The 16,537-nt window shown below is 29.6% G+C and overlaps 9 protein-coding genes across 9 annotated transcripts; 4 read left to right on the top strand and 5 right to left on the bottom strand.

Annotated features, from left to right (window-relative positions):
* Window positions 1-2,123: 2,123 nt before the first annotated feature.
* On the top strand, window positions 2,124-2,627 carry VNE69_05112 (uncharacterized protein; the record flags this gene model as incomplete). Its single annotated transcript, XM_065473594.1, has 1 exon — window positions 2,124-2,627. One exon carries the CDS (start codon window positions 2,124-2,126, stop codon window positions 2,625-2,627), a length of 504 nt encoding a protein of 167 aa, XP_065329666.1.
* Window positions 2,628-3,073: 446 nt separating this feature from the next.
* VNE69_05113 (Rho GTPase activating protein) lies at window positions 3,074-3,922 on the bottom strand (the record flags this gene model as incomplete). The annotated part of the gene is made up of 1 exon (XM_065473595.1): window positions 3,074-3,922. The coding sequence occupies one exon, from the start codon at window positions 3,920-3,922 to the stop codon at window positions 3,074-3,076; it is 849 nt and encodes a 282-aa protein (XP_065329667.1).
* Window positions 3,923-4,833: 911 nt separating this feature from the next.
* VNE69_05114 (uncharacterized protein) lies at window positions 4,834-5,064 on the bottom strand (the record flags this gene model as incomplete). The annotated part of the gene is made up of 1 exon (XM_065473596.1): window positions 4,834-5,064. One exon carries the CDS (start codon window positions 5,062-5,064, stop codon window positions 4,834-4,836), a length of 231 nt encoding a protein of 76 aa, XP_065329668.1.
* Window positions 5,065-5,194: 130 nt separating this feature from the next.
* On the top strand, window positions 5,195-5,458 carry VNE69_05115 (uncharacterized protein; the record flags this gene model as incomplete). Its single annotated transcript, XM_065473597.1, has 1 exon — window positions 5,195-5,458. One exon carries the CDS (start codon window positions 5,195-5,197, stop codon window positions 5,456-5,458), a length of 264 nt encoding a protein of 87 aa, XP_065329669.1.
* A 255-nt stretch (window positions 5,459-5,713) lies between these two features.
* VNE69_05116 (sumo-specific peptidase 1 (SENP1)) lies at window positions 5,714-6,919 on the bottom strand (the record flags this gene model as incomplete). The annotated part of the gene is made up of 1 exon (XM_065473598.1): window positions 5,714-6,919. The coding sequence occupies one exon, from the start codon at window positions 6,917-6,919 to the stop codon at window positions 5,714-5,716; it is 1,206 nt and encodes a 401-aa protein (XP_065329670.1).
* A 653-nt stretch (window positions 6,920-7,572) lies between these two features.
* On the bottom strand, window positions 7,573-9,699 carry VNE69_05117 (DNA replication licensing factor MCM6; the record flags this gene model as incomplete). Its single annotated transcript, XM_065473599.1, has 1 exon — window positions 7,573-9,699. One exon carries the CDS (start codon window positions 9,697-9,699, stop codon window positions 7,573-7,575), a length of 2,127 nt encoding a protein of 708 aa, XP_065329671.1.
* A 502-nt stretch (window positions 9,700-10,201) lies between these two features.
* On the top strand, window positions 10,202-11,812 carry VNE69_05118 (nucleolar GTP-binding protein 1 (GTPBP4); the record flags this gene model as incomplete). The annotated part of the gene is made up of 1 exon (XM_065473600.1): window positions 10,202-11,812. One exon carries the CDS (start codon window positions 10,202-10,204, stop codon window positions 11,810-11,812), a length of 1,611 nt encoding a protein of 536 aa, XP_065329672.1.
* Window positions 11,813-11,895: 83 nt separating this feature from the next.
* Window positions 11,896-12,312, bottom strand: VNE69_05119 (anaphase-promoting complex subunit 10; the record flags this gene model as incomplete). The annotated part of the gene is made up of 1 exon (XM_065473601.1): window positions 11,896-12,312. One exon carries the CDS (start codon window positions 12,310-12,312, stop codon window positions 11,896-11,898), a length of 417 nt encoding a protein of 138 aa, XP_065329673.1.
* A 300-nt stretch (window positions 12,313-12,612) lies between these two features.
* Window positions 12,613-16,242, top strand: VNE69_05120 (retrovirus-related pol polyprotein from transposon Pr125pol; the record flags this gene model as incomplete). The annotated part of the gene is made up of 2 exons (XM_065473602.1): window positions 12,613-15,756; window positions 15,817-16,242. The coding sequence occupies 2 exons, from the start codon at window positions 12,613-12,615 to the stop codon at window positions 16,240-16,242; spliced, it is 3,570 nt and encodes a 1,189-aa protein (XP_065329674.1).
* Between the last annotated feature and the right edge of the window lie 295 nt (window positions 16,243-16,537).

Consider the following 16,537-nt stretch of genomic DNA (forward strand, 5'->3'; position numbering starts at 1 on the left):
CAATTGAATAAAATAATATAACGAACCAGCTAAATAGTTATTCAAAAGCTATAAATTATATTTTATAATCAATTTTTTTTTTTGAAAAAAACAGTTTTTGATTTAGGTTTTAAGCTTATGATTTTACAATTATAGAATATCGGACTAATGAAAATATATAAAACTCATTTTCGTTAGTATTTAATGCAATATCAAGAAATTTTTATATTATTTTTGCTAAAGAATTATTAAAATCAATTTTGTTACTTTTCTGTTTTGAAATTAATCTGATTTTTATAGTAATCACAATTGTTTTCTAGGTCGCTTCTAGTTTTCAGGTTTCATAGTTTTCTGTAGACTAGGAGGTATTACAATCTTCTTTTTCGTAACTAGAAATCAAAAATGCAAATCATTTCTCCCTATATTACAGCAATATTTTGACAGTATATTAGTACGTCATTTAAAACAAAAAGAATTAAGCTATACATTAATGTATACTAACAGTTAATCTTCAGAAGGTGTTTTTTATACATAAACTGTTGCTATCATACATTAGAATAGGATTTTACATCTCCGCCATATATATACGTTTCTAGTTAGTAGTTTTCAAATCTTTTGAATTATCTATAATTGCACATCACAAAAAGGTGGGCTTTTATAAAAATTATATTTCACAACGAAGAATAGGAATCACGCTACAGAAAAATGATCTAGTTTTTTATAATATTTCGTTTACGCATAATCTAACTTTTTTTGATAACAGCAAAGACGATATGGCTTTTAGGTGTTATCCCGCATTTTGAAATGTATTGAGTTTTTACACCGTCTTGTTAATGTAAACTCATAAAAACTTTAAAAGTATTAATTTAAGGTTCTAACCGATGATAAATTATCTATTATAACATTGCAGCATTTAAATTTACAACAATTCCAATATTCATTTTCAACTAAATAAAATAAGACAAATTGAAGTAAATAGCATTTCATAGCTAAAGATTGTAATGAAGATTATAATATGCAGGGTTTATTATCATTTAAGCTTTGTTGCATTTATTCCAAATTGCTTTTTGTTGCATAAGATTTTATAGGTTAGGCCGAGATATATTGTCTTGAGACTTAAAAAATTTATGCTATCTTCCTATATCAAAATATACTGCTTTTTATATACATAATATTTGCTTAATTATCAATCTTGATTAAGGATATACCTACATTTCTTTTCAAAATAAAAATGAAGGTTTTCAATTTTTTCATAAATAAAAATTTTATAAGGGCTCTTAGAAAGATTAAGAACATTGCAATATTATAAATATTTTGTTAGGAATTATGACTAGATATTTAATAGTACTTGTTTTACGGTATATTATGGACTTTTCTGATTGAGATCTAAATTTTAATATTTTTTACTATAATAAACTCGAGAGCTCATTCTTTAATTTCAGACATAAGACATGATTAATGAGTTATATAATCAATAAATATAATTATTAGTCTAGGTAGAAGACATTTAATATAATCTTACGAGATATAATATTACTAGAAAGAAAATTACAGATTTTGATAAGAAACAAATGCAAATTTTTTAAAGGATGAAGTTAAAGGTTAAAGCAGAAAACAGCTTTATGAACATTTACAAATAAAAAGTAAACTTTTTATGAATTTTTTTGTTATAACTCAGATCAAATTTTAATAAATAAGTTTTTTTAAAAATTTATTTGTTAATTTATTTCTTATTTGTCGTAGTTTCAAAAAACAATTTATTCTCATTAAAAACGAAGATGCTGGGTATTAAATGTTTTTTAATTGCAATTTTGACAGATAAATCATATTTACGTAAATAAAGAAGAGGGATTCGTAGATCGCACATATAAATGATATATTCTATAATTTGTTATTATAATACTTGATCTAATTATATTTGAACAATCCTTTCAAAAAAATGATATTTTATTTATCTTATAAATTTTTATTATATTTTTTAATTAGCACAATACCTCATATTTTTAACTAATTTGAAAGTGTATTTTTTATTTACACATTTTTTTTATTTTTTTGTTCATTTACCCGAAACGGAGTGATGTAAATCCTCCATATCGTGACTTATAACTTTTTTAAAAAAAAAATTAAAAAAATTTGGGGTTATAATGGGGAACAAGACAAAGTCGAAACAGAAAAAAAATAAAAAATCTCTCAATAAAGAACATGAATACAAAGGAGATATTAATAATTTTGATGATTTCGCTGCATTTTATAGAAGACGAAATCGGATGATGAGTAATCCCATCCCACAGAGTACTAAAAAAGATGATTTGTATATGGAATGTACTGATGAATACAATACTTATTATAACAACATTCTTTATCTTGGTAAGAAAAAGAGTCCACTCAGAATTTTATCTGAATTGGCTTATTTAGATTATTATAGAAATAATTTAGTTAAAGAAGAGGAGTTTGAAAAAAGAATTTGTGTTTTTGGTCATAAAGGATGTAAAAAAAAGGAATGTTGGGTTGAAAAATGTAGGAATTGCAGCGATAAAGCGTGTCCTACGTGTGCTTCAAATAAAGTTAATATTATTAACGAGTATTTTAGTGCTAATGATGATGATGATTTAGATATTGAACATTATAAGAAAAGACATCTTGATTAAATTTAGAAAATATTTTTCTGATAAATTAAAAAAAACTATTTAGACTTTAAAAAGTCCCCTAAAAATATATTTTAGTATATTTTGATAAATTAAAAAGTACATAAATGAACATTTTTTTGTTAAAAATTTTAATTTATTTTTAGTATTTAGATCATAAATGATAAATTAATATTTATTAAAATTGTCAAATTTATTATAGAATTAAATTTTAGATATTATTTTAAGATAGATTTGACTTTTCAAATTAAGTATCTTAAATAAAGCACAAAATTCATGACCCAAAATAAATACGGGTAGGATATAATACCTTTTAAAGTACGATTAATAATTAAAATAATATTGAATATAAATAAATAATATCTTTTAAGAAAAGAATATGCCGAATTTGTTTTTTATAAACAAATTGTTGTCGTTAATTTCCTAAGTTAAAATTTTTTATTCTATTATTATAAAAGGGTATTTTTCTGTACAATAACTGAAAAATTCAGTATAAATTCCTTCATAAACTCTACTAATATTGAAACCTCTTCTAAATTTACCTCGTTATTATTCTTTAAAAGTATATTAGGCATCATCACAGTAGAAATTCCTTCCATGTCCATATTTGTGGTATAATCTTTTCCGTCATTTGTTGCAATATCGTGTACCAAATATAAAAAGTAAATGGTAGCCTCTAAGAGATGCCTATTATATTTTGGTAAAGATAAATATAAATAATGGTATAGACTAAGTCTCTCATTTTTGTCTTCTAATTTACTAAATTTCAAGATTATAGGTAGAAAAGACTCTGGTATAACTGTCTGCTTATAACTTCTTAATACTTCCTTAAAAGCAGTAGTCAAATCTATAACATTAAAATTTTCTGCGAGATTATCTCTTATTTCTTTAAATGAGACTCTATTATAAATACCTTCTTCTAACATATTTACACATTCTTTGACTGTAGCCATAGAATTTCGTACTCTAAATAAACCTCCCACTTTTATGTCCAACGAGAGAATTGTCTCTGTCAAAGTATAAAAATTTAAAGGAACGAAAACATTCCTCTGGCCATATTTCAAAGTTGTCGCTATCCAGAATTTTATATCATCTTTAGCAAATGAAACTACTGGATACATCCACCTTCCTAAAATTGTCTGGTTCAATTTAGAAATTTCAATGTAACTTAATGAATTGAAAATTGTAGTTTTATGCGTATTTAAGAAGTCTTTTTTGTATGTAATAAATTCAATGTCTTCTAAATCATTAATTGTTGTCATGTCTTTTTTCTCTAACCTGGTTTTTATTTCATCCATCATCCTATTTCAAATTTCCTTTTTGTTTACAATTTTGCAAAATTGTAAAATATTGGAAAAAAATAATTTTATGCAAATTTTCTTTATTTATATTTTTAAAAATGAGTTTGTTTGTCAAACAACAAATTACTAGAAAATATATTTTCTCTGTAAACCTGTAAAATAAATCAATTATTGTTTTTCGAAACATTAAACAACATTTTCAATAAACTTTTATATTACTAAAGATGCAGTCTAGATTTGAGAAATAAGAAAATATGACTTTCTTACAAATATAATGGGACTAAAACATAAATTAATCCACAAGAATAGCTCCTTATGTAATTACATGGGTTGGAGTGGTGACCAAATATCACAGAAAGTACATCAGGAAGCTGGAAATCCAACCTTATCTAGAAGCATACATCCAGTCTTTTGTTTGCTAAACTCTAGAATCCATCTTCTCTTATTACGACGAAGATACGATTAAAGAGATGCAGGAGAGGACGAAATAACCAGAGCAGTGTGCACTTTAGCAAATATGGCAACTGTCAAAGGAAACGTGTCGTTGAAGAAGAATGAAGCAGAAAAATCGTAGTTACAAAACGAAAATAATTCCGCAGAAACTTTAGTCTTGAAGAGCTAAATCCCATGAGCGATATCAGGACAAGCCGTCCTACAAATATCTTAAGACGAAATTTAACTTCATAAACAATTTATTGTTAATTAAGACTACCTAAATTACCCTTGTGGGTCTGAACATGAGAATTTGCGACATAAACCGAAGAATGCGCCTAAAAAGGCTGCATTTTATGACATAAGTGCTTCACTTAGTATAATAAGGCGTAGTTCCTTAATATTGTGCATGAGGCCCTGCATGCACATCCCCCTTACTAAATTTTGCATATTTATTTAGATTCTGAATTATTATTTTATTTCTTATTTATATATTCGACCATGCTCTTAATTTCTTTCTTAGTAATTTTAAGATTAAATTTACCCACAAGTTTATTTAAATTTTCTTCATTTATCTCCAAATTTAAGATGTCTTCCTCTTTAAATTTATAATTTCTTTTAAATATTTCGTATATTTCGCTTTCTTCTTTTGTTAAAAAGCCTTTTTTCTCTGTATCAAATAATTCGTGATAATCTTCGTCGTTCATTTTTGATTTTTTCTCGATATTTTTTTCGTCGTTCAATTTTGATTTTTTTTCATCATTTCTTTGTTCGCCTAATTTTTTTTCCTTATTTCTTTCCTCTTTTAATTTTGCTTTTCTTTTCATCCCCCAGGACATGAAAAGGATAATTAAAAATAAAGAATACGAAGAAAATAAAAAGAAAGAATTAGAGTTTGAAGAAGTCACTTCCAAATTTATAGCAGAAGAAAGAATTAAAATGGAAGGAAGAATCTGTAATAGTTATGATAAGATATTTGATGATGAAGTAAAAGAAATAAGAATGTATAAGCAGTTTTTATCAGATTATGAGTATAACAATAAATTTAAGATTGATAATGCGGAAGTAGAAGACGACATAGAAATAATAAGCAAATTGTAAATTAATAAATAATTTTTATAAAATTGTAGTGTGCATCATGGCAATTTTTTTATTATTTTATGCATTTAAAAATTTTGGATTATAAAATTTCTGCATGACTTTTTGTTGTGCCTAATAAAATTTTTGCATAAAAAGTTTGTTTCGTTTTAAAAAAGTTTATGCGTAAAATAATTTTTTTATGCATTATAAAAATTCTGCATGAATTTTTTATTGCACTATAAATTTTTTTGTTCAGGTACTTTAGTTTATTTTTTTTTAATCATATTCAAAATACTCTATCTTTTTCTCTATAAATATCTCATACAAGATTATTCTTCTATAATTCTTCATGTCTTTATAAATAAAATTATTATAATCCTTTACTCTCTGCTTAGCGTACATCAGTGTAAACACCCCACAATCATGTCCATTATCTTGTTTTCTTATATTTTCTATATAAATTTGAGACACTGATAATTCTTCATTATAAATTCTCTTATATTCTGACTCTATAAATTCAGAAAGATTTTCTAGTACCGAATCACTAGAGCCGCCTAAGGAATCTCTGTATTCTAATTTCTTCTTTAAGACATCATAACACACAAAGACCCAGTGATTATGTAAATGAACAGGGAAAAATAATAATCTATACTCAAATATATTAATATTAGATGTATATTTCGACACTCGCTCTATGCCGCCCTTCCTTAAATTTGTGTAAAAATACGAGCTGAAAATGTAAATTTCAGGATCGTACTCGTGTAGAAATTCCATGTAAGAATTTATAATCTTGTCATTTAACCAATGCGGGCCTAAAAGCAGAGAGACGTCTTCATGGCGCATTTCATAATTCTGGATATTTACAGGGAGCTTGAGAGTAGGCAAAATTGCCTTAATTTTGACAATCATTTTGTCGTACTTTTCTTTTTTATCGCTGCGATCTTTTATATCTTTTTTTGAAAATTTTTTATTTAGCATTGATTTCTCGAAGTCACTGGTGAAACTTGTAGATTTATTAGTACAGTTTTTTAAAGGAGAATTATAATTTGACGACGATTGACTTTCCAAAATCGAATCATCATTAGTTTTTAAAAGAGAATTATTGGTTTTCAATAATGAATCATTATTATCAGAAAATTCTGTGCCTTTTATTGACTCGTCTGCATTTATAAATTCATCATGTTTCAATTCTATTTCTGTAGAGGATTCTGTAGTAGACATTGTTTGTTTTTCATCTGATAATATTATTGTTTTATCATTACAATCATACTCTGAACTTTCATTGTGTTCAATAGGCTCCAATTCTTCAAGAGAAGATTTTTTATTTGGATTGTACAACTCAGAAGAAAAAGAATCAGAATCAAAAAATCGCGGAATATTTTTATCAAAATTGACAATATTATTTGCATTATTTTTTGAACTTAAAGATTCAAAAACATTGTATTTTTTTATATTTCTTTTAGCTTCGTCTTTATTATTCATAAAAAGGATAATTTCAAGGGCCCTTTTTAAAAAGTCAACAAGAACAAAATGCGTCCGATGAGGAGAAATTTTGAATAATAAAATAGACTTGTACTGTGAGATTCTTACTCCCAATAAACTTATTGGAATGTTTATTTTCTGATTTAAGGAAAATATATACCAACAATTTAAAAATTCCGCCCAGAAATTTTAAGCATAATAAATAAAGACACGGTTAATAACCCGAGGAGAGACATCATCGTACTGACACAAAATAGCCTACATTGTTATAAACATAGCCCCTTGCATCACCAGCCCGGCATTTTATGGTCAATTTTGACAATTTTATTTTTAACAGCTTGTTAAAATAGAACTAGGTGGATGGTCAAACTATCTAGTTGCTTCATTGATTTTGCTCAAAAATCTTATGAATCATGCCAAGGCTCTTTATATTTATATCAAACCTAATAAATGAGAGTAACATTGAGACTGTTAAATTTATGGTTTACAGGTGCATTTTCTAATTAGACATTAATCTATCTATGGAAAACCATACATGTTTTTATAAAAAATAATATCGAGACTTTAATACGCCTTAATAACAAGGTACGCAGCTTTTTATATAGCAAAAATGAAATATAATTAAAATATTATTTTTAATAAATTAGTTTATTTTAAACATCAAAGTTTGGATGAATAAAATAAATATTTTCACTTATAAATAAAACTCCTTCATGACTTACCAAATAATCAATCACTTTATCTGCTAGTTCTTTCTCAGCGTAAAATTCATCTTCTGTCTCCAAAGTATCTTCAATTTGTTCAATATAACAACTTATCAAATCTTCTTTATTCATTCCTTCCCTAGTCTTAATTAAATAAACAATCTGATTGGTAATTCGCACCAAATCATTAGAATTTATTTTAGTCTGTCCAGTCTCCTTTGATTCAACTCCTATTTCAATGTCTTCGCCTTTTATCTCGATCACGCTACTAGAAATTAGACGGAAAGCTTCTTCAACATAACATTCTCTAACTTCAGAGTCGCAGTGTAACTTGGCCAAGGCTTCACTAAGTCTTATCATACTTTCTAAATGACGTACTGTCATTTTATAATTACTATTATTTATCAAACTATCTTGTCTGATTTTTATATATTTCTCTACTAATTTCTTATGAACTTCTTCGTTCAAAAGAGGTTTCTGTTTCCTTGCGTAGCGAATGAACAATTTGACTTGTTCAAGTGTAAAATAACTGTCACTCATGTTAATTTCAGAAGAAAGAAGATGATTATTTAAAATGTGCATACTGACATTTCTATCATTTTCCAAGTCTACATCGTCTATTAAGACGAAATATAAATCAAATCTGCTCATAATAGGCTGACTCAAATTTATATTCTGTTTTAATGTCTTACGCTTGTCGTATCTTCCTTTGATAGGATTTGCGGCCGCCAAAATACTAGTACGAGAATTTAGAGTGGCATTTATACCTGCTTTGGCTATCGTAATAGTCTGCTGTTCCATAGCTTCATGAATACTCACTTGATCTTTATAATTCATTTTATCAAATTCGTCTATACAACAAATACCATTATCACTTAACATTAGAGCACCCGCTTCTATTGACATTTCCCCCGTTTCGCCGTCTCTTATGACGCAGGCCGTTAGACCGGCGGCGCTGCTACTTTTGCCAGAAGTGTAAACACTTCTTGATAAAATCCCCGATGTTTGTTTAAGGAACTGCGATTTCGCAGTTCCTGGATCTCCGACCAGTAAAATGTTAATATCTCCTCTTAATTTGACACCACTTTCAGTTTTTTTTGTAACTCCACCTATTAAAAGTAAAAGTATCCCATTTTTTATCGAAAAATGTCCATGTATCGAAGGAAACAAACTCTGAGACAATTTGTAATACAAATTTTTAGTAGATTTCATTTCTTCTATAACTTTCAATTCTTCATTAGTAAAATTATTAGTATCATCTTCTTCTTTCGTATTGACGTGTGTACACATAAAACTTAACTTATAGTTCAAATCTTTAATATTTATATTTCTTTTAGATCTCATGTTGTCGGCCACGCCTTCCTGCACGGGCATACTTTTAGATTGTGGTAACATTAATTGGATAACATCAGGAACAACTATCAAATATCCAGTAAAAATTAATTTTTCACCAGCTCTGATTTTTTCTACTAAATCATTTCGTACAATGACGTCTATATTTCTAGGCAGTGAACCCGGTGGTATTTCGTCAGTATTTTCTTGTACGTGTATTCGTTGCCAATTTGAAAATTCACTTTCGTCGATGTCAAGTCGCCACAATTTACGATTAGTACAAAGATGATTTGGACAAACAAGTGGTTCAGTATATTTAAATTCTTGTTCTACTTCTGGTACAACAGAATTACATTCTTTACAAATAAATGTACCAGAAACTAATTCTGGTCTAACTTGTGTAGTTCTTGTTGATGTGCCACTAAAAGAAACAAGTTGGCCTAGTTTGTTAGATTTTAGATCTCGGATTTTATAACAAAAATCCAAGTTACAAAAAGAATGATTTTTGATTTTTTTGTTAAAATTTTTTAAAGAAAATTTTTCCAAAGATTTGTTGATGGATGGGATTACTTGGCCATATTTCTGCATTATATTTACGTATAAGTCTTCATTAAAATCGTGTAGATCTTGTGTGTCGATTACTAGGGTTTGTTCATTTTTTTGTATAACATTTTCTAAAAGAATTTTATTTTTTGGAATTGCTTCTAGAAATTCAAGAAAAGAGTTTTCTACGTTTACAGACATTTAAAGAAGGACAAAAAAATAATTAAAAAAAGGAGATTACTTTTTTTAACTAGATTTAACAGAATTCAAAAGAAAAATATTGTTTATAGAAAAAAAAATTGATCAAATAAAACATCATAAAAAACAAGGGAATATGTCAAATGAATGATCAAATTAAACATTAGACAATAAAAAATACAATCAATTAATCTTCTTTATTTTTAAGATATGGAATAACATACATTTGATTAAAACACAATAAAACTATAAAAGTATAAATGACTGTATAAAGCACAAGAGCTGGAGCTCTTACAAAAAACATAGTAGGAATAAAAGGTATAGAAACAAAATGACCAATAAAACTTAATATGAAAAATATTGTTACAATCTGTAAAATAAAAAATCCCATAAAACTTCTCATTTTCGTATGACATTCCAATGGACAAATTTTTTTGTTTTTCATTTTTTTTTATTGACGGTTATTAATTTCTTTTTTTTTTTAATTTTTTTTTTTGCCCTCTAAATGAAAGTAAATTTTAATTACATAACTCCTGTACCACAAAACACTTCTTTAATTGACATTGCTCTTAGTAAAACTCAAAAACGATCTCCTACCGTAGTACATCCCCAATATTCAATAGTAAGAATCCGAAAATTTTACATGCACAAAGTTAAAAAAGCCGGCGAAGAATTCAAATTGAGACTTGAAACAATAGTCAAGGAATTTCCTAGACTTGAAGATATTCATCCATTTTATTCTGATCTTATAAATGTTTTATATGATAAAGATCATTACAAATTGGCACTTGGCCACGTGAGCTCAACTAGAAAAGTTTGCGAAGGAATTGTTAAAGAATTTGTTAAGTTATTGAAATATGGAGACACGCTTTACAGATGTAAACAACTTAAAAGAGGAGCACTTGGAAGAATGGCCAGTGCATGTAAAAAATTAGATAAGACTCTTACTTATCTAGAAGAGGTAAGAATGCATTTGGGACGTCTTCCTTCTATAGATCCGAATTCTAGATCTTTACTAATTTGTGGATTTCCTAATGTTGGAAAAAGTTCTTTTATAAATAAAATTAGTCGGGCTGACGTAGAAGTCCAGCCGTACGCTTTTACTACTAAAAGTTTGTATGTTGGCCATTTTGATTATAATTATTTGAATTGGCAAGTTATTGATACGCCGGGGATTTTAGATCACGAGTTAGAAGATAGAAATACGATAGAAATGTTGTCTATTACTGCTTTGGCTCATATAAAAGCAGTAGTTTTATATTTTTTCGACTTAAGTGGCAATTGTGGTCATAATATTGATGAACAAATTTCTTTATTTAACACACTCAGTCCACTTTTAGATTCTAAAATTGTGATTGTTTTAAGCAAATGCGATTTATTAAAACTTGATAATGTCCAAGATTTAAAAGATAAAGATCTTCTTAAAAATTTTTTACAAGATAAAATTTTTATAGAAATTTCTACACAAGATGAATTTAATGTAGAAAGAGCCAAGAAGTTAGCTTGTGACATTTTATTAGAAGAAAGAGTAGATAGGAAATTAGAAAATGAGAAGATAAAAGAATATATAAATAGAATTACTATGTCAAAATCCAGATATCAAAAAGAAAAAGAACCACCCAGAGAAATTAAAAGGGAAATAGAAGAGTTAAATAATGAACAAGAAAGATATTTTTGTAAAGAAGAATATAAATATGATCAAATTCCCGAAATTATAAATGGTAAAAATTTTTGCGATTTTATAGATGACGACATAGTAAGGAAATTGAATGAAATGGAAGAAGAAGAAGATAAAATGTTTGCGATTTATACTAAGAATTATGATATTTTGACTAAAGAACAAAGAGAAGATATGAAGAAGATTTATGATAAAATAGAAGAAAAAAAGATAGAGAGAGAATTAAGGAAGACAAACAAAGTCCCGAGATCCAAACAAATTAATCGTAAGAATACACAAATTGTGAAGGTTAATCGAAGAGACAGAATACCAGTGCATTTGGCGAATGATAAGAAGCCTGACAGGAGTAAAGAGAAGTCTAGATTTGACACTAAAGGGCATTATGAAAGGAAGCCCAAGCATTTCTTCAGATTTAAGGGCAAGAACAACAGGAGATAAAATAAAAATTTAATTTTAAATAATATTATATGTATTGCACACATTTATTTATACATCAACATTGTAAAAATATAATATGTTCTTTATTCGGGTATTTTAATGTACATTTCTTTGTTTTTAGATTCCATTATCTTTAAGTTTCTTATGTGTGAATCTTTTCCTTCTTGATGATTTGACAAAATGATTATTTGTAAATAAAAGCACACTTGTTTGACACTCAGAGAGAGAAGTCCCTCTGGCTCCATAAGTGTGACTACTAAGATACTCTCCATAGTGCTCAGGGTCATGCCTGTTCTTATTTCTATTTCCTTGGGTGTGTAACTATCATCTTGAGAGAAGCTAAGGAAGAGTCTTATTTCTTCTACATAAGTCAATTTATGGAATTTTATTTGGATGCCGTGGGGGAGGGAGTCGTCAGTGGCCCAGTACTCGCTCATTTCATTTGAGATGAGCTCTTTTAAAGAGTTGTTTTTTTTATAAGAACTAAGGCGACAATCCATAAGGGGGTAAACAGTAATATAATATCTATTATAGAGATACTATATCAAATAATTTGCGATTTGACTTAAAAAGACAAGATAAGTTAATATAATATATAAATTTATACCAAACATGTATAAATTTATTAGATTTATCTATACTGTAATTTGTAAATTTTGACTAAAGTGCACTTTGGCCTAAATTTTTAAAGTTTTAAAATATCTTGTCGTAGCCGATCAAATGCTGACCAATCATATTCTTACAAATGGACAGATTTGATTGGCTACAAAAAGTATTTAAAAACATTTCCGAAAGAGGGGATGGAAAATCCAAATAAAACATTTGACATGGCGACAACGACAAACAATGTCGGATGCTTCACAGGAGAAGCAGGTGAGGATGTAAATGTCTGGCTGAGAGACATAATGTTGGTAGGGGAAGTTTCGAAATGGACCAATGATCAATTCAAAGCGGCATTGGTGAGCAAGCTCAGGGGGAAAGCATTATCATGGGCTTCCCAGACATTAGGCGGGAAAATGGAGACAGTCAGCTTAGAGGAAATACTTCATTTAATAAAGAAAAGATTTGGATCGTATAAGAACAACGATATAACACTAAGCAGGTTCCTCTCAATAATGGTCCCGGAAACGAGAGAAGATTACTCGCAGATGCTACAGGAAGCTACTGTAATATATGAGAGATCTCTTATAAATTTGGACGCTTTGTGCCAAATGGTAATTAATAAATCACCAATGGAGATAAAAGCTCTGTTATACCAGACCGCAACTACAGTCCAGACGTGGCAAGGATTTATACAAAAGGCGGAGGAGATATCGTGGATTCCATATCCCGATAAGATGTTAGCTAGGACTAAGCTACACGACAACGCGGGCAGAGGGCCCCACACTAATTTTTACAAAGAAAAAGGATTTAAAAGAAACATAACCCATGAAAAACTACCGCGGCATACTAATAAACGGTGCACACTCCACGGGGAATGTAACCATTCCACAAGAGACTGCAAAGCACTTACCATAATACTCAATAGAGAAAGAAACAACTTGAAGAGAAAAAATATAAATGCCGTTGAAGAATACGAAAGTGACGAGAAAGATCATGACAATAAAGAAATTGAATTCTATTTACATCATATACAAAATAGTTTTAACCCATTTTTTGTGGAAAGCCGTCTCTTTAATAAAAATACGAAAGTACTACTAGACACTGGGGCCGATGTTTCGGTCATAAATTACAATGATATTCCACAAGAAGAACGTAATAAGATTATTAGATATAATGGCGTAGTAAAAGGTATAGGAAATGAAATATTAAAAATAGAAGGCTATTTAAAAGACTGTATAATCGAAATCAATGGAAAAGGTGTGATCTTCTCACCCTTAATAATCAAAGACATAAAATATGTTATAATAGGAGCAAATGTAATATGCGACAATAGAAAACTGATTTTAGATATTCTAAATGCACCAAAATATAGAATCAACCAAATGTCGAATTCCGCATGTGATTTAGAAGAGAACAAAATTTTGAAAGAGTACGAGGACGTCTTCAAAACAGAAATAAGCGACTATAACCTCTGCACTGCAGGTAGTCATCGTATACAGACGAACAGTACGAAGATAATTTGCCAAAGGAACGGAAGAATACCAGTATCACAAGAAGAAGCCGTAAATGAAGAAATCAACAAACTCCTAGAACTTGGAATTTTAAGGGAAAGCAGAAGTCCCTGGTGTAGCAGAATACTGATGGTACCGAAGCCTGACAAAACATGGAGAATGTGCGTAGACTATAGAGGTCTGAATAGCATAACAGTAAAGGACGCATACATGACACCTAGAATCGACGAGATTTTTGACAGTCTATCAACTGCAACTATTTTTACAATACTGGACGCGACTAGTGGATTCCATCAAATTCCTTTACAAGAAGAAGACAAGGAAAAGACAGCATTTTCGTATAGGGGGAAATTATACGAATTTAATCGTATGCCGTTCGGACTATGTAACGCCCCAGCAACATTTCAAAGGGCAATGGACAATATATTCAGGAAAGAAAACCATAATTTTGTGATCCCATACTTAGACGATATTATAATATATTCAAGGAACAAGGAAGAACATAAGAAACATGTGAGAATAGTATTGGGAAAAATAAGAGCGGCAAATCTATCGCTTAATAAGAAAAAGTGTAAATTCTTTAGATCGGAAATAAAGATCTTGGGGAACGTCATTGGAAACGGAATCATAAAGGTAGACGAAACGCGCATTAAGGATATACAAGCGTACCCAATTCCTACCACCATAAAGGAATTAAGGAGTTTTCTAGGAATGGCCAACTATTGCAGGGATTTTGTGACAAAGATGGCAGAAATTACGGGACCCTTGTATGATGTACTTAAGGGCGAAAAACAGACATCTGGTAAAAAAATTAAACTTACTGACAAACAGCTGGATACGTTTAAAACCGTTAAAAAAGTACTAAGCCAAAATACAATACGTACACAGCCAAATTTTAAAGCTCCATTCATTCTGGTTACTGACGCATCTGAAACGGGAATAGGAGCGGTGCTGCTGCAAAAGAACAAAACTGGAGCTGAAAAAATGATAGCCGCCTTTAGCAAAAGACTAGATAATTGTCAGAAGAATTATTCAGTTACCGATAAAGAACTTCTTGGCTTGGTTAAAGGAATAGAACATTTTAGACATTACCTTTTGGGAAGCAAATTTACGCTCAGAACGGACCACAAAGCCTTAATCTATCTATGGACAGTGAAGGATCCAACTAGTAGGATTCTCAGATGGGCACTCAAATTGGCGGAATACGACTTCGAATTGGAGTATATAAAAGGAGAGCATAACATTGCTGATGGCTTTAGTAGATTTCACCAAGAGTGTGAAACATGTAACATTGATTTACATCAGTTATCGAATAATAACATCAACGACATACTAGAGGAGTACCATAAAATATCAGGGCATGGGACATCAAATACCATGAAATTTATGATTTCACAGGCACATAAGTGGAAAACAATGCACCAAGACATTTCGAAATTCGTAAGCAATTGCAAAACATGTCTTCGTTCGGGATATCAACGCGTGAAGACAAAGAACAAAGTAATACTTTCAGAAAGACCCAATCAGCTGTGGGAATTTGATCTGCTTGGAAAACTTTCGGACAACAGCGGAAGCGGATACATATTTGTAGCGATCGATCACTACTCTAAATGGATAGAAACCAAGATCTTACGAAGCAAAAAGAGCTGTGAAATATATAAGGCGATCGAAGAATTAATCATTAGTAAGCATGGGATACCCGAAAGAATCTTGACAGACAACGGCTTAGAGTTTGACAACAGCGTGGTACAAGCATTAGGTTCAAAGTATAATATATCATGGGAATTTTGTTCGCCATACCATCACCAGACTACAGGCGCGGTTGAGAGGGTCATACAAACATTGACGAACAAAATTAGAAAATTAGCAAACTATGGCGAAATTGGCTAGAGGAAAGTTGTCAAAGAAGCTACATTGGCAGTAAATCTATCGTTTAACCGATCAATAGGAACATCGCCGTACATTCTAAAATACGGTCAGCAAATAACAACAGCCATAGATGAGAGAATAGGAGTTACCCCTAAGACCTATACGAAGCAAGAACTTTTACGGAAGAGGGACTTAAACTTTAAAAAATACAGCAAATACATCGTTAAAGGGAAAAAAGATATAAAGCAAAAGTTTAAAATAGGAGAAGATGTTTTAGTTTACAGAGATTACCCAGGAAGTGGAAAGTTAGAAGCTAAATGGTCACCTGGTTATATTATTGTCAAAATTTTAAGTGAAGACGCATTTCTGGTAAAAAGGAAAAATTCAGCAGGCGTATTGAGAGTTAACATAAGTCATATTAAGAAGGACACGTCGAAGACTGATTGAGGGGGTGTCGTAGCCGATCAAATGCTGACCAATCATATTCTTACAAATGGACAGATTTGATTGGCTACAAAAAGTATTTAAAAACATTTCCGAAAGAGGGGATGGAAAATCCAAATAAAACATTTGACATATCTTATTTATAAATTTGATCTATACTGTATTTTGTAAATTTAAAATTTTTTCTATAAATTGTTTTTTTCTTTAGCCCCCAATTCGAAAGCTACAGAGAATATTTTCTGTGATATTTCTCTGCCATTTTGAATAACATCAAAATAATAAAACCAGAAACAGTCTT

This window comes from Vairimorpha necatrix, chromosome 5 (assembly GCF_036630325.1).
Source record: "Vairimorpha necatrix chromosome 5, complete sequence".
Taxonomy (NCBI): domain Eukaryota; kingdom Fungi; phylum Microsporidia; family Nosematidae; genus Vairimorpha; species Vairimorpha necatrix.